This window comes from Ovis aries, chromosome 1, assembly GCF_016772045.2.
Source record: "Ovis aries strain OAR_USU_Benz2616 breed Rambouillet chromosome 1, ARS-UI_Ramb_v3.0, whole genome shotgun sequence".
NCBI lineage: Eukaryota > Metazoa > Chordata > Mammalia > Artiodactyla > Bovidae > Ovis > Ovis aries.
In genome coordinates this window covers 108127084-108152420 of record NC_056054.1, presented here as the reverse complement: position 1 = coordinate 108152420, position 25337 = coordinate 108127084, and the positions used below count along the sequence as shown (strand labels likewise).

Below are 25337 nucleotides of genomic sequence, written 5' to 3'. Positions count from 1 at the left end.
GAGGCCCAGTTTTATACCCCCCTCCCCATCCCCTGCTATGTGACTGGTTACTTGTTAGCAACCTATTTGTTGTATATGACTGAGTTTTTACAACAAATAGGTGCTAGGAGAACAAACAATTAAGTTAAGGGTGTGTGGAGAGTGGACAATGATTACACATCAAGTGGGATATCTCCATGGTTAATCTAACAGGGGCAGCCTAAGCTCAACTACAAGCTCCGTTTGTCATCTGTAGGGAGGGAAGTCTCCAGCATACCTGGTTTTCACTAGCAACAGTTTTCTCACTCTTGGACAGGGTTCAGTCCCAGTTCACATCCAGTCTTTAAGATGGATGACAGGCTTCAAGATGGAGTCGCTCTTGCTTCTCTCACACTGGTCCCAACACATCTTCCCAGAAACCTCCAACATGTTTTCCTGTTGGACTCAGATACTGCATCACTACACTTCTAGTTTAGGTGGTCATCACCGATCAATCTAATAGGTTAACATAGAGAACCAAATCTATCCATGCCTGGGGTAGAGCTAACATCAGATGGAAAGGGAACATGATAGGTCTAGTTAGCCATGGTAGAGTGGGTCTTTTTGGCTCTTAGTCAGTGTCCATGTGTTTTTTAAGGCTGGTCATTTTAAGAGGAGAAGGAGGAGGTCCCAACAAGGTCTAACCTTGGAGGCTGTGTAATTACCTCTCTGTCCCACAAAGTTCAACAAAACTTTCTAGAGAGATGTTTTTGAACAAAAATTGACTACTTGATCTCATTCACTTCTTTCTCTCTTTCTCTCTTTTTATTTCCTCAGGCTTTTGCACTGGACCTGGACTTCTAGGTAAGATTTTTTTGGGTCCTAAGAGGGTGGACTTTCAGCTCTGGAGAGTGGAAATTTTGATACCTGGGGCCAGGGAGAGAGGCTGTGTTTCAAAAGAGCCACAGTAGATTTTCTTTCTGGTTTCCCAACCCACCTACTCAGTCTTATATGGGTAGTTTTGCATTTCCAAAACTTAGAGAAAATTTGAGTGGTTTATACTGCAAAGGGATTCCTCTCCGTTTGGCCTGTATGACCCAAGACGCTAGCCCAGCTCTAGCTCCATCATCTAACAAAGCAGATGGCTTTCTTTCAGGCTCAGAAGACACCTCATCTCCTGGAAAATAAACTTTCTTCGGCCCTTCTATAGTCTACTACTTCCTGGTCCCTCTGCCAACTTTAATGTTATCATTGAACTAGAAATGCACCAACCTCTGTGCACCTCATGGCTTCATCAGCAGAGTGCAGGCTGGATTTCAGTGGCCGCTGGCCACCTCTTCAAGGGGTCTTTCAGCAGAGCACAAACGGTTCAACTGAGGAGAGAATGGGAAGGCACAAAGAGAATTAGTCTGTGGAAGAGGAAGCCTCTGATGGTCCAAAAATCAAGGGGACTGGTTGAGGATTATGAGTTTCTTTGACATTGTCTCTTCAGCCTATTCTTTCTCTTGATAGTAGAGGAATTACGAAAGAGGAGCAGCTGCAAACTCTGCTATGAATGTGGAGGACCTTACACCCTGCTGGGTCAATTTGCTTCCTTAAAGAAATGCTGTTTCTGGGTCCCAGTCCAATACTCAGATGACCTTGTTTTTCTCCTCTGGCCTCCAGGGATATGTCTTGCTGCAAGTGCCACGAGACAGCTGCTCTCTTTATACCCAGGGAGGGAGGACCCACCCCGGGTCCTTGTCTCTCAAGCCCTCAGCTAATAAAGTAGGCTAAAACACTGTCTAGGACACAACTGCCCTGATGAGCTCCTTTGTTCTTCTCTCTAGCTTTTAAATCTTCTCAGTCCTTGTCTTCCCTTTAGCTGCATTTCTTTGATACTTATTCTCTTTCTCTTAAACATATTTCTTCTCTCCTACAATGTGATCTAGTCCTCTACTCCATGGAAAAGGAAAACTTATTTAAAACCAGAATTTGAGGGCTTCCCTGGTGGTGCAGCAGTTAAGATGCCACACTTCCAATGCAGGGTGGTAGATTTGATCCCTGCTTGAGGAACTATGTCCCACATGCCATGTGGCATGGCCAAATAAAAAGTAAACTGAAAATTTTATAACTCAAAATAAAATAAAATAGCCTGTGCATGATCCTGATATCAGATATTTGATAGAGCATAAATAATGTCTATCCAAACTTTAATCTTAGTTACAATGCTCCAGAAGTTATTTCTAGATGACTTTTCTTGAATTATGTATACATGGCAACCCACTCCAGTACTCTTGCCTGGAAAATCCCATGGATGGAGGAGCCTGGTAGGCTGCAGTCCACGGGGTCGCACAGAGTCGGACACGACTGAGGCGACTTAGCAGTAGCGGCAGCCGTAAACTTCAGAGTGCAACAATGGGAACTTTTCTTAGTTTTTTATAGCTCTATTTTAATTTTTGTCTCTAACCTCCAGTCCTCATGTCATTTCCCTCAAGAGAGTATAGAAGAGGAGAGAAATAAGAACAAAATAATAAACCAAATATAAACTTCTCAATGCAGTTTAAAATGAACCAGGTCAGACGTCTTTACCCAACTACTTCTTCTGGAGTTGATGCCAAGTTTTAGGGAGTTTGTGCAGAATTCAGACAAAGTTCAGTTCAGTTCAGTTCAGTCGCTCAGTCTTGTCCGACTCTTTGTGACCCCATGAATTGCAGCACGCCAGGTCTCCCTGTCCATCACCATCTCCCGGAGTTCACTCAGACTCACGTCCATTGAGTCTGTGATGCCATTCAGCCATCTCATCCTCGGTCGTCCCCTTCTCCTCCTACCCCCAATCCCTCCCAGCGTTAGAGTCTTTTCCAATGAATCAACTCTTCGCATGAGTTGGCCAAAGTACTGGAGCTTCAGCTTCAGCATCATTTCTTCCAAAGTAATCCCAGGGCTGATCTCCTTCAGAATGGACTGGTTGGATCTCCCAGCAGTCTGAGGGACTCTCAGAGTCTTCTCCAGCACCACAGTTCAAAAGCATCAATTCTTCGGTGCTCAGCCTTCTTCACAGTCCAAAGCTCACTCCATACATGACCACAGGGAAAACCATAGCCTTAACTAGATGGACTTTAGTCGGCAAAGTAATGCCTCTGCTTTTGAATAAACTATCTCGGTTGGTCATAACTTTTCTTCCAAGGAGTAAGCGTCTTTTAATTTCATGGCTGCAGTCACCATCTTCAGTGATTTTGGAGCCCCAAAAAATAAAATCTGACACTGTTTCTACTGTTTCCCCATCTGTTTCTCATGGAGTGATGGGACCGGATGCCATGGTCTTAGTTTTCTGAATGTTGAGCTTTAAGCCAACTTTTTTGCTCTCCTCTTTCACTTTCATCAAGAGGCTTTTGAGTTCCTCTTCACTTTCTGCCATAAAGGTGGTGTCATCTGCATATCTGAGGTTATTGATATTTCTCCCAGCAATTTTGATTCCAGCTTGTGTTTCTTCCAGTCCAGCGTTTCTCATGATGGACTCTCTATATAAGTTAAATAAGCCGGTGACAATATACAGCCTTGACGTACTCCTTTTCCTATTTGGAACCAGTCTGTTGTTCCATGTCATGTTCTAACTGTTGCTTCCTGACCTGCATACAAATTTCTCAAACAAGGTAGGCAATAGAAATTTGGGTCCTGAGAAATTATATTTCATTCATACCAGTGTCTGAGTCATTCCATGTAGCCCATGTTGTTACTGTTCATAGTCCGATAGATTACAAACCACAAGTCCAAAGTTGTCCCTCCAGGTACAACAGACCTCTCCCTGGAGGCTTGACAAACCTAGATCTTCTTCATCACTATATCTTTCTGGGGCTGAGAGGAATTTATGGGACTGCTTCAGGCCTATTAAAAGGAAACTTTTTGAGGACAGCAGTGTTAGCTATCTTGATCATCGCTATTCCCTGTGTTCGTAAAACAGTACTTGGAATGTAGTATCCAGAAATTTGTTTCCTGATAAGCTCTTCCCTTGTCTCCCTACACAATCTTCTATACTCCATGTCTAAGTCTTGGTTTCCTTAGAACTTATCTGGAGACTCTGTAAAGCCTATCTCCCACTCCCAACACATAGAATCTTCTAGACCCAGTTTTAGGGCTCTGAGACTTTGAGGCTCTGACTCTTCCCTTACTCAGTACTCTCTGTATTTCTTCTGAATTGGGTTCTTGGACATGGGGAAATATCATGGGAAGTAGCAAGGATGGTTGGGAGTGGATCATTGATACTGAGAGAGAGTGTCAGGAGGGCTAAATTTGTTTAGCTCAAATTATATCTAGACATCTCCATGCTTTCAGTGCAGGGGAAATAGGTTCAATCTCTGGTCAAAAACCCACAATCTCACAGTGGCTAGATGAAAACCACATTATAGAAAGTTAATCAGGATGAAAATCACAGAGTTATGTCCCAGAAAAGGGAGAAGATAAAGCCCCAGAAAAACAACTATGTGAAGTACAGATAGGTAACCTTCCAGTAAATGATAGTGAAGATAATGATAGTAAAGAGCATAGGATCTCAGACATAGAATGGAGAAGAAGGAAGAGAGGTTTACCAAAGACCTGTAAGAACTAAAAAACCAATGGAGATGAACCTCACACTAGAAGGAATCAGTAGCAGAATAACTGAGGCAGAAGAACAGATAAGGGACCCGGAGCACTGCATGGTGAAAATCACTGCCACAGAACAGAATATAGAAAAAAGAATGAAAACAATGAAGACCAGACTAAGAGGCCTCTGGGACAACATTAAACACACCAGCGTTTGCATTATAGGGGTCCCAGAAGGAGAAGAGAGAGAGAAAGGACCCAAGAAAATACTTGAATAATAGATGAAAATTTCCCTAAGATGTAAAGGAAATATTTAAACAAGTCCAGAAAGTGCAGAGTCCCAGGCAGGATAAATTCAAGGAAGAACACAATGAGACACACACATAGTAATCAAACTGACAAAAGTTAAAGACAAAGATAAAATATTAAAAGCAAGGGAAAAATGACAAATAACATATAAGGGAACTCCCATGAGGTTGTAAGCTGATTTCTCAACAGAAACTCTACCAGACAGAAGAGAATGGTATGATATATTTAAAGCGAAGAAAGAAAAACCTGCAACCAAGAATACATTACCCAGCAAGACTCTCATTCAGATTTGATGGAGAAATCAAAAGCTTTCCAAACAAGCAAAAGTTAAGAGAGCTCAGCACCACCAAACCAGCTTTACACAAATGCTAAAGAAACTTCTCTAGGCAGGAAACACAAGAGAAGAAAAAGACATACACAACATAAACTTAAAACAATTTCTTTAAAAATTACGAAAATGGCAATAGGATCACACATATTGAAAATTAACTTAATTGGGGGAATGGCATTGAAACATGTATACTACCATATAAGAAATGAATCGCCAGTCCAGGTTCGATACAGGATGCTTGGGGCTGGTGCACTGGGATGACCTGGAGGGATGGTACAGGGAGGGAGGTGGGAGGAGGGTTTAGGATGGGGAACATCTGTATTCCCGCAGCGGATTCATGTTGATGTGTGGCAGAACCAATACAATATTATAAAGTAACTAGCTTTGAATTAAATAAATTTAAATTAAAAATAAAATAAAATATATACAATTTAAAAGATAAAAGAAAAAAAAAGAAAATTTACTTAAATGTAAATGAACTGAATATACCAACCACAAGACTTAGACTGGCTGGGTGGATGAGAACATGTGCATTTATGCACTTACACTTACCACAGCACCCTGCTTAACTCCCCAAATTGTATGTACTTATTTTATATTGCTAGGTTAATCATGTTTCCATTATGGCTTGCAAACTGTAGTTATCTTTCTGTTTTTGTCTGGCTATTGATTATGAAACTAATATACATTTTTTTACTATTGTGATCATGTAACTAGTAGCCAATTAATACCATTGACCATTTTTCTGGTCAACAGAAAAATAAAAGAATTCTGTATCATTAAAACTACCATTTAATAGAAAAAACTGTAGTCACTTTTCAAAATCCAGATGCATATTAGAATTATCTTGGAAGTTTTTGAAACATGCAAATGCTGAGGGACTGCTTTTTATCTCCAAAGCTCCAGATGTATTTCTAATGAGCCACCATGTTTAAAAACAACTGGATATATGATGACCTTTTACTTTTATCTAGTCTGTTTCAGCTTTTCTATTTCATGTTCAGTGGCTTCATGTTTCAGTTTCATTTAGTGTATGTTTTCCAGTTTCTCAGCATTTTTTTTGGATGTTTCCTCTCAAGCCTTTATCGAGCATAGTAGAAAAGCTTTGGTATACATATATATATAGTTTGCATAATACATGTATTTTAGAAAACATACGATTTTTTGGTTAGCTAAAACACTTATGACATTTTGACTTCACTTGTCTGACCTAGTATGAATAGAACGCTAGATTTCTAATTTATATTCACTCAAAACCTTGACTTAGTTCCACATATTTTGGCATCTAGGGTTCCTGCTGGTAATCTAGAAAGTTTATTATCTTAGATTTAAAAAAACTGAATGAGGCTTGAAAGTTCCAATCCAATTCTGAGAATATAAAGGTATACTATGTTGTTAAGAAAAACCAAACAAACAGGGAGCTAACTTGTGATACAGTATTATTAACTGAAATACAGACTTTGTTCAAATTTCACACAAAAATGCATGTATATACACTATACTTTGTTTGGCTAGAAGGTAATTACAAGACAAACTAAAATTTAATGCAATGTACTTATTGATATGATCATTATAGCATTGTGCATCTTAATTCTTGTTAGAAAATATACTTTTGAAGTAATCATATGAAGCACTTATTTGTACCAAATTCAAAGGTAGGGATATTAAGCCTGTTTTTCCAAGTTTCACCAAGGGCCAAGTAGAAATACAGTTTAGATAATAATAATAATAATAATAATAATAATAATAATAATAATAAAAGAGTGTAGCAGAACCAGAACTCAGAGATGGAGTCCTGGAGCTCCTCTTCCTTGTCTTCCCCTTTGATCCCCACTTTCTCACCCTTCAGTTCTCCACATCCTGAAAGTGGTAGAAGAATTCCAAGAAGACTGCATACATGCCTGAGTACTCTCTAGGCCACTCCTAATCTGCAGCCAATATCTCATTTCTTTGCAGAGTCTTCACCCAAAGTGCGACTGGTGAGAGGTCCCCATCGCTGTGAAGGGCGGGTGGAAGTGGAACGGAATGGCGAGTGGGGCACTGTGTGTGACGATGGCTGGAACATGAAAGACGTGGAAGTGCTGTGCCGGGAGCTGGGCTGTGGAACAGCCAAGGGGACACCCAGTGGTAATTTATATAAGCCCCTGGCGGATGAAAAACAAAAAATCTTCATCCGAGAAGTCAGCTGCAATGGGACAGAAGATGAGTTGATTAAATGTGACTGGCTGGAAGACGTTTATGATTGCTCCCACACCGAGGATGCAGGGGCAATATGTGAGAGTGAGTATGGCAGGACTCAATGACTATATGCCAACTGCCCATACCCTGTTTGACCACTCTTTGTCCTCTTTGTCTTTATTCTCCACCATGAACTAATGGTTAACTGATTCCTTGTCCTGCACTCACCCTTTCTCAACTGTGGACCCTGGAGACAAAAATATCTTCATCTAGAACTGTTACTCCTCCTGGAACAGTGGCACTAGTGATAAAGAACCCACCTGCCAATGCAGAGACTTAAGAGACGTGGGTTCAATCCCTGGGTGGGGAAGATCCCCTGCAGGAGGGCACAGCAACCCACTCCAGTATTCTTGCCTGGAGAATCCAATGGACAGAGGAGTCGGGGGGCTGCAGTCCATAGGGTCACACAGAGTCAGACATGACTGGAGCGACCTAGCACCCACAGTTGGTTGACCTAATGATTATCTCTTAGTTTCCATCTTAGTTCCTTTCTTTCTTTCTTTTTTTTCAATCTATCTGAGAACCTGATTCTCTTCTTTACACATGCACAGATCTAATAACCACTAAACCTTTGTATCTAAAGCTCATTCGGAATTATAGGGAAGAAATGAGCTCCCAAAATATACTGTAACTTTGTCAGTTTCAAGGAGTCTATCATCTAGTTAGGTAGACAGGAGATCCTCATAGGAAATTAACACACTGGGCATATATATGTATGCATGAGTGCATGCTCAGTCGCTTCAGTTGTGTCGGACTCTTTGTGATCGTATGGACAGTAGCTTGCCAAGCTCCTCTGTCCATGGATACTCCAGGCAAGAATACTGGAGTGGGTTGCCGTGCCCTCCTCCAGGGGATCTTTTCCATCTAGGGATTGAACAGCCAGGTCTCCTGAGTCTCCTGCATTGCAGGTGGATTCTCTACTAACTGAGCCACCTGGGAAACCAATACACACACACACACACACACACACACACACACACACACACACACACATGCAACAATTGTATATATACAATTGTTGTATTTCTTTATTCCATTCATGTATTTGCTTTCTATGCATTAATAATTATCTGTCTGTGTATCTACTTTTCCATTAGACTGTGATTTGGCTAAGGGTGTAGTCTATGTTTCTCTTTGTTATTCCACAGTTTTTTATCAATTAGTTCAGTTCAGTTCAGTCGCTCAGTCTGTCTGACTCTTTGCGGCCCCATGAATCACAGCACGCCAGGCCTCCCTGTCCATCACCAACTCCCGGAGTTTGCTCAGACTCACGTCCATCGAGTCAGTGATGCCATCCAGCCACCTCATTCTCTGTCATCCCCTTCTCCTCCTGCCCCCAATCCCTCCCAACATCAGAGTCTTTTCCAGTGAGTCAACTCTTCGCATGAGGTGGCCCAAAGTACTGGAGTTTCAGCTTTAGCATCATTCTTTCCAAAGAAATCCCAGGTTGACCTCCTTCAGAATGGATTCATGGGATATCTTTGCCTTCCAAGCGACTCTCAAGAGTCTTCTCCAACATCACAGTTCAAAAGCATCATTCTTCGGCGCTCAACCTTCTTCACAGTCCAACTCTCACATCCATACATGACCACAGGAAAAACCATAGCCTTGACTAGATGGACCTTAGTCGGCAAAGTAATGTCTCTGCTTTTCAACATGCTATCTAGGTTGGTCATAACTTTTCTACCAAGGAGTAAGCGTCTTTTAAGTTCATGGCTGCAATCACCATCTGCAGTGATTTTGGAGCCTCAAAAATAAAGTCTGACACTGTTTCCACTGTTTGCCCACCTATTTCCCATAAAGTGATGAGACTGGATGCCATGATCTTCGTTTTCTGAATGTTGAGCTTTAAGCCAACTTTTCCACTCTCCTCTGTCACTTTCATCAAGAGGCTTTTGAGTTCCTCTTCACTTTCTGCCATAAGGGTGGTGTCATCTGCATATCTGAGGTTATTGATATTTCTCCCAGCAATCTTGATTCCCCTTGTGTTTCTTCTAGTCCAGTGATTCTCATGATGCATATAAATTAAATAAGCAGGGTGACAATATACAGTCTTGACCTACTCCTTTCCCTATTTGAAACCAGTCTGTTATTCCATGCCCAGTTCTATCTGTTGCTTCCTGACCTGCATACAGATTTCTCAAGAGGCAGGTCAGGTGGTCTGGTATTCCCATCTCTTTCAGAATTTTCCACAGTTTCTTGTGATCCACACAGTCAAAGGCTTTGGCATAGTCAATAAAGCAGAAATAGATGTTTTTTTCTGGAACTCTCTTGCTTTTTCCATGATCCAGCAGATGTTGGCAATTTGATCTCTGGTTCCTCTGTCTTTTCTAAAACCAGCTTGAACATCAGGTAGTTCATGGTTCATGTACTGCTGAAGCCTGGCTTGGAGAATTTTGAGCATTACTTTACTAGCATGTGAGATGAGCGCAATTGTGCAGTAGTTTAAGCCTTCTTTGGCATTATGTTTCTTTGGGATTGAAGGAAAACTGACCTTTTCCAGTCCTGTGGCCACTGCCAAGTTTTCCAAATTTGCTGGCATATCGAGTGCAGCACTTTCACAGCATCATCTTTCAGTATTTGAAATAGCTCAACTGGAATGCCATCACCTCCACTAGCTTTGTTTGTAGTGATGCTTTCTAAGGCCCTCTTGACTTCACATTCCAGAATGTCTGGCTGTAGATAAGTGATCACATCATCATGATTTTCCGGGTCATGAAGATCTTTTTTGTACAGTTTCTCTGTGTATTTTTGCCACCTCTTCTTAATATCTTCCACTTCTCTTAGGTCCATACCATTTCTGTCCTTTATCAAGCCCATCTTTGCATGAAATGTTCCCTTGGTATCTCTAATTTTCTTGAAGAGATCTCTAGTTTTCCCCATTCTGTTGTTTTCCTCTATTTCTTTGTACTGATCCCTGAGGAAGGCTTTCTCATCTCTTTTTGCTATTCTTTGGAACTCTGCATTCAAATGCTTATATCTTTCCTTTTCTCCTTTGCTTTTTGCCTCTCTTTTCACAGCTATTTGTAAGTCCTCCCCAGACAGCTATTTTGCTTTTCTTTTCCATGGGGATGGTCTTGATCCCTGTGTACTGTACAATGTCACGAACCTCATTCCATAGTTCATCAGGCACTCTGTCTATCAGCTCTAGGTCCTTAAATCTATTTCTCACTTCCACTGTATAATCATAAGGTATTTGATTGAGGTCATACCTGAATGGTCTAGCGGTTTTCCCTACTTTCTTCAATTTCAGTCTGAATTTGGTAATAAGGAGTTCATGATCTGAGCCACAGTCAGCTGCTGGTCTTGTTTTGTTGACTGTATAGAGCTTCTCCATCTTTGGCTGCATAGCATATAATCAATGTGATTTCGGTGTTGACCATCTGGTGATGTCCATGTGTAGAGTCTTCTCTTTTGTTGTTGGAAGAGGCTGTTTGCTATGACCAGTGCATTTTCTTGACAAAACTCTATTAGTCTTTGCCTTGCTTCATTCCACATTTCAAGGCCAAATTTACCTGTTACTCCAGGTGTTTCTTGACTTCCTACTTTTGCATTCCAGTCCCCTATAATGAAAAGGACATCTTTTTTGGGTGTTAGTTCTAATAGGTCTTATAGGTCTTCATAGAACTGTTCCACTTCCGCTTCTTCAGCATTACTGGTTGGGACATAGACTTGGATAACTGTGATATTGAATGGTTTGCCTTGGAAATGAAGAGAGATCATTCTGTTGTTTTTGAGATTGCATCCAAGTACTGCATTTTGGACTCTTTTGTTGACCATGATGGCTACTCCATTTCTTCTGAGGGATTCCTGCCCACAGTAGTAGACATAATGGTCATCTGAGTGAAATTCACCCATTCCAGTCCATTTTAGTTCGCTGATTCCTAGAATGTCGATGTTCACTCTTGCCATCTCTTGTTTGACCAGTTCCAATTTGCCCTGATTCATGGACCTGACATTCCAGGTTCCTATGCAATATTGCTCTTTACAGCATCGGATCTTGCTTCTATCACCAGTCACATCCACAGCTGGGTATTGTTTTTACTTTGGCTCCATCCCTTCATTCTTTCTGGAGTGATTTCTCCACTGATCTCCAGTAGCATATTGGGCACCTACTGATCTGGGGAGTTCCTCTTTCAGTATCCTATCATTTTGCCTTTTCATACTGTTCTTCAAGTCTCAAGGCAAGAATACTGAAGTGGCTTGCCATTCCCTTCTCCAGTGGACCACATTCTGTCAGACCTCTCCACCATGACCCACCAATCCTGGGTCGCCCCACAGGCATGGCTTAGTTTCATTGAGTTAGACAAGGCTGTGGTCCTAGTGTGATTAGATTGACTAGTTTTCTGTGAGTATGGTTTCTTTGTGTCTGCCCTCTAATGCCCTCTTGCAACACCTACTATCTTAGTTGGGTTTCTCTTACCTTGGATTTGGGGTATCTCTTCATGACTGCTCCAGCAAAGCACAGCCACTGCGCCTTACCTTGGACGAAGGGTATCTCCTCACCTCTGTCCTTCCTGACCTTCAACGTGGGATAGCTCCTCTATGCCACCCTGAGCCCGCGCAGCCACTGCTCCTTGGATGTGGGGTTGCTCCTCCTGGCCACAGCCCCTAGCCTCGGGAACGGGGTGGCTCCTCCCAGCCGCCCCTGACTTTGCTCCTCTAGCCCATTCTTAGTGCGCCAGTTGCAGCCACCCGTGCTTAGTGTGCTGGTTTGGCTTATTGTCACTAGCCAGATTTATATTAATCTGTGGGAATGGGGCTGGGGGAGGGGGCTCTTTGTGACTATCCATGAGAGTGTCTTTTCAGAGAAGCCAGGATTCCAGCTGTAAATTGTAGACCTCCCACTATTGTTGGGTTTCCCTTGCGGCTCACCTGATAAAGAATCTGCCTGCAATGTGGGAGACCTGGGTTTGATCCCCTGGATGGGAAGATCTCCTGGAGAAGGGAAAGGCTACCCACTCCAGTATTTTGGCCTGGAAAATTCCATGGACAGTATAGACCATGGGGTTTCAAAGAGTTGGACACTACTGAGCGACTTTCACTTTCACTTCACGGGAGGGTAAAGGCAGAAATCTTGTCCCCATATGAGTCAGGAGATGCAAAGTATAGTCCTTGTGTGGCTTACTTAAGAGAATTACAACTCTGCAGCCCAGCTTTTAATTAGCGTGGGATGCTGGCATGCAGGGCTGCCTGGTTACATACTCAGGGAATTGTATAAGAGCTGAGAGATGATAAAAAAATATGAAGAGCAGCTAGTGCCCAGAAAAGGAGGGCTTTATTGATGGAAGACTAGTGTTTGAGTCTTGAGCCTGCCATTCTGAGGCTAGTTAATCTTAGCTAATCAAAAGGAGATATTTGCTCCATTTCTCTCGAAAAGTTTTGTGATTGTGGAGAGCGAGTAGTGCTAATATAAGTGAATATGGTTTGTGACTCACATGGGAGCTGGTTGAATAAGTCTAGGGCACTGAACTAAATTCTGACGTGATTTACATCAGTGTGAGATAGGTATGTGATTAGGATCTGGGAGGGTCTCCCTTTCCTATTCTGGGAACCAGTCTTCTTTCTTGACCTCTTTGAGCTTGAATGAAATAATCCTTTCTTGACATGTCCCGGTCCTTACTGTACATTCTTCTTCTCTTTACAGAAGAGCAGCCTTATCTTTGATGTTTGGCCTGACTCTGGCAGGGCCTGAGTGTCCTTTGCTTTCTCCTGGTCTCCAATGGCTTAGTGTAAGCACTGGGCCTGTAGGCTCAGCTATCACTCCTTCAGCCCCTCAGCAAGAATCTGAACACTCTTTGCTCTGAGCCAAGGACCCCCATCATCTCCTGGAGATATGAGTTGTTGAATTCTCTCTTTCCAAGGAAGATGATCTCCCAGTCACCTGCTCCTCACTGTCGACCCTCTGGCATTGATTCTGGCCGCTCCTGCTTCTTTCCAACGAGCCTGGGATCCCCAGATCTGTTCCTTTGACCACTACAGGATATTTCTAAGACCAAACATACATGTCTGTAAAGAACATGAAAGGAAGGAGACAACAAAAGGAAGATTTGAAGGGGAATATGGGTAAATAATGAGCTGAAACTTGAGGGAAAGCTCTTTGAATGTTTTTTCTCAAGCCTTCAACACTTTTTCTTAACCTTCAACATTAACATCTCACTATTCTCCTGTTGTTTGATTAAAGAAAACACATTCTTTCAAGAGCAGAGCAGTGTCCTGTCATCCTACACCTTTCCATGACACTTGGAAAAGAAATATCACACCCTCTGAATGCCCATAATAAAATGCCTTTGTTGACTATCCATATACAACTTGCCAACATGGTGTGCATTTAACAAGAAGAATCCCACAATGTATTGTAATTTTCCCAAGGAAAAATGTATGTACCTGTGACTAGAAGGGAAAGGAAGAGATGCAGAAAGAATTTTGGGGAATCTGCTGTTGTGCCTCATGCCAATTGGATGATATCATTTTAATTTTGTCAACTCAGATTTTAGGGTCTGTAAGTCTGATGCAAGACAGGATGAAACTAAGGAGAGAATCATGACTTGGTTCTAAATACCAACAACTTCAGGCTCTGAGACTGAGTTGAGTACCTGTAATGTGTCTGCATTTATGCTTGCTAATAAAGTAGATCTCACAGACTCAAGAGTTGCCTCTCTGTGTGATACGCTCTCTCTACCCAAGGGGAAAGCAGGTGTGTCAGTTTTACAGGGGTGGCCTTTCAGGTAGGATTAGGTAGAAGAGAACCTGCTGGCAGATGCAGTGATGTGTGTAATACAGCTCTCTCCTCTGGATGGAGAACTTTCTCTCTATTTCCTATCATGGGAAAAATAGGGAAAATTAGCTTCATAAAAGAGAAGAAGATGACCTAACAGACACTTTGGTATCTATCATGTCTACTCAAAGAGATTTTGCCTCTGTTCGATCAGTTATCTCAGGTCTTCCTGATTTTCCCCACAGATGAGTATCATGTTCCCTAAACCATGTAATATCAATTGAGTTGGCCAAAAGTTCATTTGGATTTTCCCATAACATCTTATGGACAAATTTGAATGAACTTTTGACCAACCCAGCAGAATCTAGAGACCTGCTGAACTGCCTTGATTGAGTCATTGAAAAGCTCTTTTATCCTAAGTAGAGTAGAACAAGGTTGGAATTTCACAAAAGAAACTTTGATTTTCTTTCAATTTTACATTAAAATTTCTTTTGTAAAATTCCAACCAGTAAGACACCTGAGAACCAGTCCTATAAAAGCAACAGCTGTTGAAGGAGGCCAAGTGATCTAAAAAAGCCAGAAGACAAGGCATGACAGAAGCCTAAAAGGTAGTCTTAGAGGTCTAATAAGAATGTGTCATTAAAGAGGAAATTGAGAAGCTGAAGGACAAGGTTGACACTAGCCTGCTAGCACAGTGCAGAAGAAAAGTGTCCCCTGGCCCGAGAATATGGCTGTTATCTTGATTTCCGAATGCACATGTGTAAAAATAGTGTATCAGAGCCTGAAGAAATTAGCATAGTGACAGCGACTGAGTGCTCACGAACATTCATGTGTGTTTCTTCTTCCTGGACATGCCGCAAGTCTATCCCAGGTTTGTCTTACTAGATGGTACCCCAGCCAGATTCCTGCCCTTGCCCTGGCAAGGCAGTGGAGTAAAGTGGAGCTCTGCATTCAATGAAAATATTACTCCTTTAGTATTTTAGGAGTTGCCAGTTAGCATATGCGTTATTCCCAAAGAACCTGTCCTGTAACTGGCATCTCCTGACCCTTGCCCCATTCCAGATTCTAGCAACTCCCAAACTGCTCAGCACGCACATGCTCACTACACATTCCTACAGGAGTCCTGGGCAGCTGTGGGCCTCCAGGCCTGTGGAGCTGGAGCCAAACACCAAGGCACCTACATAATCTCCAGTAGGGAGGAAGACACTTTTCTCCTGGACTGGAAATTTACCCTGAGGCTGCAGCTGCAAACTGGCCCCACTCAGTCCCCATCAGGACTTGTTTCCTTGTGGTCCCAGGCTTCTCCAGCCACCAGGGATGCCTCCTTTTGTCTAGGTGGGGCAGACAATGGAATATTAGTACTAAAAAGAAATAAGTGATCAAGAAACATAAATAGATAGCACTAAGTGAAAAATCAATCTGAGAAGCATATATACTGTACAATTCCAATGATATAATTTTGTCCATTGTCTCACAGTGGAAAGGATGCCACTTCACATCAAGGCAGTTAACAACAGTATGCCTTCTCCATGCTGTTTCTCTTCCTAACTGACTTGTTAGTGAAGACCCCAAGGTTCTAGGGAAGGGCCTACTGAGAAGATTAAAAGGAGCCTGGATCTTTGAATGATTATGTGAATCTCTGAATAGTCATACTCTGCTGACTGTGTTATGAATAAAAAATAGACTTTATTTGTATTAAGTCAGTGAGATGTTGGGGTGGTTTTTACAACAGTTTAGTCTGAATAATAAAGACATAAACAGTATTTAAAAATATCTGTTGCATTCCTTTAAAGTTCACCAGAAAAAAAAATTTTTCTTAATATCATGCATTTTATTTTAATTAATTTTTAGTCTAGTATAGTTGCTTTATAATGTTGTTAGTCTCTGCTGTACCGCAAAGTGAATCAGCTATATGTATACATATATCCCATTTTTTGGATTTCCTTCCCATTTGGGTCACCACAGTGCACTGAGTAGAGTTCCCTGTGCTTACAGTAGTTTCTCATTAGCCATCTGTTTTATACATAGTACTGTATATATGTCAATTTCAATCTCTCAATTCATCCCATCCCCTTGTTCTTCCCTTGGTGTCTATATGTTTGTTCTTTACACCTGTGTCTCTATTTCTGCTTTTCAAATAACTTTATCTGTACCATTTTTCTCGATTCCACATGTAAGCAACTATTATATGATATTTGTTTTTCTCCTTCTGACTTGCTTCACTCTGTGTGACAGTCTCTAGGCCCTTCAATGTCTCTGTAAATGGCAAAATTTCATTCTCCCCTACCCCAAATTTCTAATGATCATTTGGTTTCCTCAAAGCCTCTAGATATCTAGTATCCCATGCTAATTAGGAAACATGAAATTTGGCCCACTCATTTTATTTTTACTATAAATTAACTATAATTAATTAATGTATTTTTATTTTGGTGGTCTTCTGAGTCCCCCTTTTTTCTAGAAACTATGCAAGGTGCTCATGGAGAATTCTTTGCCAACATTTTAAAGTATATATCTTAAGACTTTATTATTTTTTTTAAGAACAATTTTGGGATCACAACAAAACAGAATGGGAGGTACAAAGATTTCCCATACACCTTTTGCCCTCACACATGAATAACTTATCCCATTCTCTGCATTCCCAATAGAGTAGTATATTTGTTAAAAACAGTGAAGCTACAGTGAAATATCATTATCACCGAAATTCCATCCTTTGCATTAAGATTCACTTTTGATGTTGTTCTATGGGTTTTGGTACATTTATAAACATGTATTTCCCAATATAGTATCATACTGAACAGTTTCAATACCTAAAAATCCTCATTTATCCCTCACTCTTTTCCCACCCCTAGCAAACACTGATCCTTTTACTGAAAAGCTTTAACTTTTCAAGAAAGTAATATCATTGGAATTGTACAGTATATATGCTTCTCAGGTTGATTTTTCACTTAGTGCTATCTATTTATGTTTCTTGATCGCTTATTTCTTTTTAGTACTAATATTCCATTGTCTGCATGTGCCACAGTTTTGTATCCATTTATCTACTGAATCCCATGTTGGTGCTTCCAAGTTTTGACAGTTGTGAATATAGCTGCTATAAACATCTATGTGCAGATTTTTGTGTGGCCATAACTTAAGCGCAGGCGGCGGTGAGCCGGTGCACTTAAGTGCGGCGGAGAGGAGCCACCCCACGTCCGAGGTCAGGGGCTGTTGGGAGAAGCCGCCTCGTGCCCGAGGCCAGGGGCGGTGACCCTGAGGAGCCACCCCGAGCCTGAGGTCAGAGGCGGCAGCTGGGAAGAGGCACCCACGCCCAAGGCCAGGGCCAGTGGCTGGGAGGAGCAACCCGAGGAGCGGTGGCTTTGCAGGCACAGGAGGGCCTAGAGGAGCTATCCTACGTTGAAGGTCAGGAACGGTGGCAGTAAGGAGATACCCCTCGTCCAAGGTAGGAGCAGTGGCTGTGCCTTGCTGGAGTAGCCGTGAAGAGATACCCCATGCCCCAGGTAAGAGACCCCTGGTAAGATGGTAGGTGTTGCAAGAGGGCATCAGAGGGCAGACATACTGAAACCATACTCACAGAAAACTAGTCATCTAATCACACTAGGACCACAGCCTTGTCTAACTCAATGAAACTAAGCCATGCCTGTGGGTCATGGTGGAGAGGTCTGACAGAATGTGGTCCACTGGAGAAGGGAAAGGCAAACCACTTCAGTATTCTTGCCTTGAGAACCCCATGAACAGTATGAAAAGGCAAAATGATAGGATACTGAAAGAGGAACTCCCCAAGTCATTAGATGCCCAATATGCTACTGGAGATCAGTGGAGAAATACCTCCAGAAATAATGAAGGGATGGAGCCAAAGCAAAAACAATACCCAGTTGTGGATGTGACTGGTGATAGAAGCAAGATCCGATGCTGTAAAGAGCAATATTGCATAGGAACCTGGAATGTCAGTTCAGTGAATCAAGGCAAATTGGAAGTGGTCAAACAAGAGATGGCAAGAGTGAACGTCGACACTCTAGAAATCAGCGAACTAAAATGGGCTGGAATGGGTGAATTTAACTCAGATGACCATTATGTCTACTACTGTGGGCAGAAATCCCTCAGAAGAAATGGAGTAGCCATCATGGTCAACAAAAGAGTCCAAAATGCAGTACTTGGATGCAATCTCAAAAACAACAGAATGATCTCTGTTTGTCCCCAAGGCAAACCATTCAATATCACAGTTATCCAAGTCTATTTCCCAACCAGTAACGCTGAAGAAGCTGAAGTTGAACGGTTTTATGAAGACCTACAAGACCTATTAGCACTAACACCCAAAAAAGATGTCCTTTCCATTATAGGGGACTGGAATGCAAAAGTAGGAAGTCAAGAAACACCTGGAGTAACAGGTAAATTTGGCCTTGAAATGTGGAATGAAGCAAGGCAAAGACTAATAGAGTTTTGCCAAGAAAATGCACTGGGCGTAGCAAACACCCTCTTCTAACAACACAAGAGAAGACTCTACACATGGACATCACCAGATGGTCAACACTGAAATCAGATTGATTATATTCTTTGCAGCCAAAGATGGAGAACCTCTATACAGTCAACGAAACAAGACCAGCAGCTGACTGTGGCTCAGATCATGAACTCCTTATTACCAAGTTCAGACTCAAAATGAAGAAAGTAGGAAAAACCACTAGACCATTCAGGTATGACTTAAATCAAATCCCTTATGATTATACAGTGGAAGTGAGAAATAGGTTTAAGGGACTAGATCTGATAGATAGAGTGCCTGATGAACTATGGACTGAGGTTCATGACATTGTACAGGAGACAGGGATCAAGACCATCCCCATGGAAAAGAAATGCAAAAAAGCAAAATGGCTGTCTGGGGAGGCCTTACAAATAGCTGTGAAAAGAGAGGTGAAAAGCAAAGGAGAAAAGGAAAGATATAAACATCTGAATGCAGAGTTCCAAAGAATAGCAAGAAGCAATAAGAAAGCCTTTCTCAGAGATCAATGCAAAGAAATAGAGGAAAACAACAGAATGGGAAAGACTAGAGATCTCTTCAAGAAAATTAGAGATACCAAAGGAACATATCATGCAAAGATGGGCTCAATAAAGGACAGAAGTGGTCTGGACCTGAGAGAAGCAGAAGGTATTAAGAAGAGGTGGCAAGAATACACGGAAGAACTGTACAAAAAAGATCTTCACGACCCAGAAAATCATGATGATGTGATCACTAATAAAGAGCCACACATCTTGGAATGTGAAGTCAAGTGGGCCTTAGAAAGCATCACTACGAACAAAGCTAGTGGAGGTGATGGCATTCCAGTTGAGCTGTTTCAAGTCCTGAAAGATGATGCTGTGAAAGTGCTGCACTCAGTATGCCAGCAAATTTGGAAAACTTGGCAGTGGCCACAGGACTGGAAAAGGTTAGTTTTCATTCCAATCCCAAAGAAAGGCAATGCCAAAGAAGGCTCAAACTACCGCACAATTGTACTCATTTCACATGCTAGTAAAGTAATGCTCAAAATTCTCCAAGCCAGGCTTCAGCAATACGTGAACCATGAACTTCCTGATGTTCAAGCGGGTTTTAGAAAAGGCAGAGAAACCAGGGATCAAATATCCAACATCTGCTGGATCATGGAAAAGAAAGAGAGTTCCAGAAAAATATCTATTTCTACTTTATTGACTATGCCAAAGGCTTTACCTGTGTGGGTCACAAGAAACTGTGGAAAATTCTGAGAGAAATGGGAATACCAGACCACCTGACCTGCCTCTTGAGAAATCTGTATACAGGTCAGGAAGCAACAGTTAGGACTGGACATGGAACAACAGACTGGTTTCAAATAGGGAAAGGAGTACGTCAAGGCTGTTTGTTGTCACCCTGCTTATTTAACTTATATGCAGAGTACATCATGAGAAATGCTGGGCTGGAGGAAACACAAGATGGAACCAAGATTGCCGGGAGAAGTATCAGTTACCTCAGATATGCAGATGACACCACCCTTATGGCAGAAAGTGAAGAGGAACTCAAAAGCCTCTTGATGAAAGTGAAAGAGGAAAGTGAAAAAGTTGGTTTAAACCTCAACATTCAGAAAAGTAAGATCATGGCATTTGGTCCCATCACTTCATGGGAAATAGATGGGGAAACAGTAGAAACAGTGTCAGACTTTATTTTTTTGGCTCCAAAATCACTGCAGATGGTGACTGCAGCCATGAAATTAAGAGACACTTACTCCTTGGAAGAAAAGTTATGACCAACCTAGATAGTATATTCAAAAGCAGAGACATTAATATGCCGACTAAGGTCCGTCTAGTCAAGGCTATGGTTTTCCAGTAGTCATGTATGGATATGAGAGTTGGACTGTGGAGAAGGCTGAGTGCTGAAGAATTGATGCTTTTGAACTGTGATGTTGGAGAAGACTCTTGAGAGTCCCTTTGCAAGGAGATCCAACCAGTCCATTCTGAAGGAGATCAACCCTGGGATTTCTTTGGTAGGAATGATGCTTAAGCTGAAACTCCAGTACTTTGGCCACCTCATGAGAAGAGTTGACTCATTGGAAAAGACTCTGATGCTGGGAGGGATTGGGGGCAGGAAGAGAAGGGGATGACCGAGGATGAGATGGCTGGATGGCATCACGGACTCGATGGATGTGAGTCTGAGTGAACTCCGGGAGTTGGTGATGGAAGGGAGGCCTGGCTTGCTGCGATTCATGGGGTTGCAAAGAGTCGGACACGACTGAGTGAATGAACTGAACTGAACTAAAGTTTTAAACTCTTTCTGGTACATACTGTGAGCATTTTACAACAATATAAGCATGATCTCTGTTTGTTTCCAAGGCAAACCATTCAATGTCACAGTAATCCATGTCTATGCCTGCCGGGAGCCAGCACGGGAAACCCCACCCATGACAAAGGTCATGTGGAAGAGACCTGACGGGCAAGGTGAATCAGGAATTGAAGGACCCCCTGGACCTGCTCGAGCATCTACCCCAAAACCAGAGTCTGTCTGTCTTACTATTCTCTGTCTTTCACTAACTCCTCTGATACCAGTGGGGGGCTATCCCTAAGCACCTTTCTTTGAAGGAAATCAACTTAGAGCTCTAGTGAATAAGTCTCCTGGGCATAATGGGTGTGTTTCAATTCAAACCCCTCTAATGGCTCTCTAACTTGCCTGACAGGTTTATCCAGAGTTTTACAACTACGCTTGTGAGGATTTACAGCCTCCCAACTGTGAGAGGCATGGGAAGCTCAAATAAAGCCTTTTGAGGAGTTAAAATTATTAGAATGGTACTGGTGAAGGGTCTCATTGTTGAGCCAATGTTTGCTGCCGAATTTTCATATTGTGTGCATTAATTAACATAGTTGATATATAGAAATATAAGTAGTGGCCTTGATATTAACAACACTAAACCTTGAGTTAATAAATTCTTTCCCTGTTATAGCCCACAGCACCTTTGCCTTATAGGAATGCAACTTTACCTAGTGTTTTTGGAGAATGGTGAATGACTTTAGAAAAAACACTTTTAGAAAAAATCAGCTTTCTGGTTTACTAAGCTTTATCAGAAGAAAGAGTCGTAAAATGTTAGCAGGCCTCCTGGCCAGAGGATGATGTAAATCACCTAAGGCCTGTGTATACAGATAGGTATACAGAAAGAACGCCTGGTTCTGATAAGGGTCAGGGCTGCTGACCCTGCATGACTCTGCATCTTCCATTATTCTCTATGTATAACTTAAGGTATAAGAGGTCTCTGTGAAAATAAAGTTGCGGGCCTTGCTCACTGAAGCTTGGTCACCCCGTGTCGTTCTCTTTTCTCTCTCTTTCTCTTTCCTTTTCAGGTTGACTCCCTGGAGCGCAGGGTCCCTCTGAGTTCACTTTCCTGCCCGGGCTTCTAAGGCCCTCTCGAGAAGGTGCCCAAGGTGGGGTGCATTCACTACACCGAGAAGGCACCTGTGGCCTATGTGAACAGAGCAAGTCCTGTGCAGGGGCTTTATTGGCTCTCTGCATAAACCAAGGAATATCAACCTCTTTCTCTCCTCTATTTTCTTAACAGCAACATTCATTCTTTCTTTCTCCCACTCCCTCACCGACGCCATCACCCTGAGGATATCCCTGGACCCGACTGGGGCTGGACCTCGGTATATGCCCTAACCAGTAATGGTGAAGAAGCTGAAATTGGATGGTTCTATGAAGACCTACACAAAGCTAGTGGAGGTGATGGAACTCCAGTTAAACTATTTAAACTGGTCCCATCACTTCATGAGAAATAGATGGGGAAACAGTGGAAACAGTGTCAGACTTTATTTTTGGGGGCTCCAAAATCACTGCAGATGGTGATTGCAGTCATGAAATTAAGACGCTTACTCCTTGGAAGAGAAGTTATGACCAACCTAGATAACATGTTGAAAAGCAGAGACACTACTTTGCTGACTAAGGTCCGTCTAGTCAAGGCTATGGTTTTCCCATTGGTCATGTATGGATGTGAGAGTTGGACTGTGAAGAAAGCTGAGCGCTGAAGAATTGATGCTTTTGAACTGTGGTGTTGGAGAAGACTCTTGAGAGTCCCTTGGACTGCAAGGAGATCTAGCCAGTCCATTCTAAAGGAGATCAGTCCCAGGAGTTCATTGGAAGGACTGATGATAAAGCTAAAACTCTAATACTTTGGCCACCTTGTGCAAAGAGTTGACTCATTGGAAAAGAGTCTGATGCAAGGAGGGATTGGGGGCAGGAGGAAAAGGGGACGACAGAGGATGAGATGGCTGGATAGCATCACTGACTCAATGGAAATGAGTTTAAGTGAACTCCGGAAGTTGGTGATGGACAAGGAGGCCTGGTGTGCTGCAATTCATGGGGTAGCAAAGAGTTGGACACGACTGAGTGACTGAACTGAACTGAACTGAAGCTTTCAATTCCAATATGTAATTTATACTCAGAGTGGATCTCAGTTTGGACTAAGTATATTTCAAATGCTCAAAAGACATTCGTAGTTAGTTTCTGCTCTGTTTGATAGCAGGTGTAGACTCTCCGCTGTTTCCTCTATACCTGTGACTATTTCAGTCATCACTAGTCACACTTCACTGTGTTTTGTTTATATATCTCTCTTCTCTTATTATACTGTGGCTTCCTGACACTTATGAAACACGCCTTAAAAAAATTTTCTGTAAACCAGCATGCTGTATGGTTCATGGCACATGTTGCCATTTTCAGAGACCAATAAGTAACACCCCTTTTTTACTCACTCGTTTGAAACAAACTGAGAGTAGCAGGAGTCATGTAGAGGGGAATCAAACTTCAGCTTTCTAAACAATAAAAATTATCTGGATGCAGTGGCTTCAATTATGTGACCTTAGTGGGTTCTCTGATAACTCACTACTGTACTAGGTAAGTTTACCTCCCAGCCACAGGCAGTCTGGACAGCCATGGGCCTCTGCAACAGGGACAGACTCCTTTTGTATGGATGGTTGCAGATTAGAGCATGATGAAGCCTTCTAACTCAAAGAGAAAGCCCAGGTGGCACCAGGGCAGGCATGCGCAATAGTTTCTCCTAAATTTGTCAATCAAATATTAATAAGTCACATCTCCTTGATACTATTCTTCTTGAAGTATGAAGAGAAAATCTCTCCTTTTTATGAAAACAGAGGAATAGAGGAGAGAGCAGAGATGGGATCTCTGTCCAGAGCAGAGATCCAATAAATAAATGAGTAATATTAATTTGAAGACATAGTCAAAGTGATAGTGCATATTTGTAGTACCTGGCCACAAATCTGTTGTGTGACTGTATTAGCTTTTACTATGCTAATAAACCATATCAGTAACTCACGACTTACAGTGTAAACTTTTATTTCTTGCCCTGACTGAGGGTTTCCCTTATAGTTCAGTTGGTAAAGAATCTGCCTGCAATGCAGGAGACCCCAGTTCGATTCCTGGGTTGGGAAGATCCCCTGGAGAAGGGAAAGGCTACCCACCCACTCCAGTATTCTGGCCTGGAAAATTCCATGGGCTGTATAGTCCATGGGGTTGCAAAGAGATGGACATGACTGAGTGGCTTGCACTTTCAGACTAACTGAAGGTTGCAGGTAGTTGTGTTTTGCTGTGTTCCTCTGCCCTCGGCATGGTTTGTTTTGGTTATGGGCTGGATTCAGGTTTCCTGTGTCATCTCATTCTAGGAAATAGGTTGAAGGAGCAGTCAAACCAAACCATGAAACTGCAATTAAGTATCTGGATGCAGCAAATACCTTGTACATTTAAGTCCTTTTGGCCAATGCATGTCCCATAGCCAAACCCAAAGCCAGTGAATTAGGGACATCCATTTCTCCCAAAGGATACTTGAGCAAATCACCTGACAATAAGAAAGCATATACAATTCTCTTATGGGTAGGGAGCCAATGGTGGCAGTACTCCAGTCTACTACAGTGACTTGTAACAAGTTCCTTCTCCTCTATAGGCCACATTTTCTTCATCCATAATATATAGGAATGAAATTTCCTTTTTTTGACTGCATATCTGGGCCCCATAGCTCAGCCAAATTGGTTAAAATTAACCAACACAGCTTCCTCTGCAGAAACTGGTGTTTGTTAGATATGACTCATGAGAACTGCAGACATCTACTCTGCATGGTGGTGTGGTACTTCACTCTCTAAATTCTTGCATTTGAGTTCACATCACCTCTGTGCCCTCATGACTGCTCCATGCAGCAAAAGTGCTGATTTTCCAATAGAAGCATCCTTTTGCGTAAATTCTTATTCTGCTGTTGGAGCCCCAGTGACAGCATTCATTTTCATATTCCTCTCCTTTCTTAGTGGTGCACCCAGTGCCTCCTTAATCTGCTCATATCCCCATTGACCTCATTAGAATCTTTGTGGGTGGGCTCATGGTTTTTCATTTCGTATAGTATTACATAACTTAAATGTGTGTTCCACTTCTTAGTAGATATGTATGGGTTAATGTTATAAAAATAAACATGTTAGAACTTAATAAATAATGCCATTTTTAAACTCATGGAGAAGAAAGGGACAGATATTTTCATCTGAAGAAAATGTAAAGGCACACATATGAGCACAGGAAAGAGGTGTGAAACAACACAGAGTATGCAGAAACATAGTCTTATGCTCTGAGTTCAAAGGGCTTCACATTGCTCATTGAACTTTATGCCTTGTCCTGAAACTTTAAACTAGGCGAATTCATCCCTACACAGGCTTTCCTAAATCAATAAACAAAGCTGTGGCACACTTGTTTTG

At 42.0% G+C, this 25337-nt stretch overlaps 1 protein-coding gene across 1 annotated transcript in view; it reads left to right on the top strand.

The window, feature by feature from the left end:
• The window catches only part of LOC114117576 (CD5 antigen-like), a 42109-nt gene extending 28064 nt beyond the window's left edge, over positions 1–14045 (top strand). Inside the window, exons 5-7 of the mRNA XM_060415078.1 lie at positions 796–822; positions 7115–7438; positions 13044–14045. Coding sequence (XP_060271061.1) covers positions 796–822; positions 7115–7438; positions 13044–13063 — 371 coding nt within the window. The 3' untranslated portion in view covers positions 13064–14045. The remainder of the gene's footprint in view (positions 1–795; positions 823–7114; positions 7439–13043) is intronic.
• The last annotated feature ends 11292 nt before the right edge of the window (positions 14046–25337 follow it).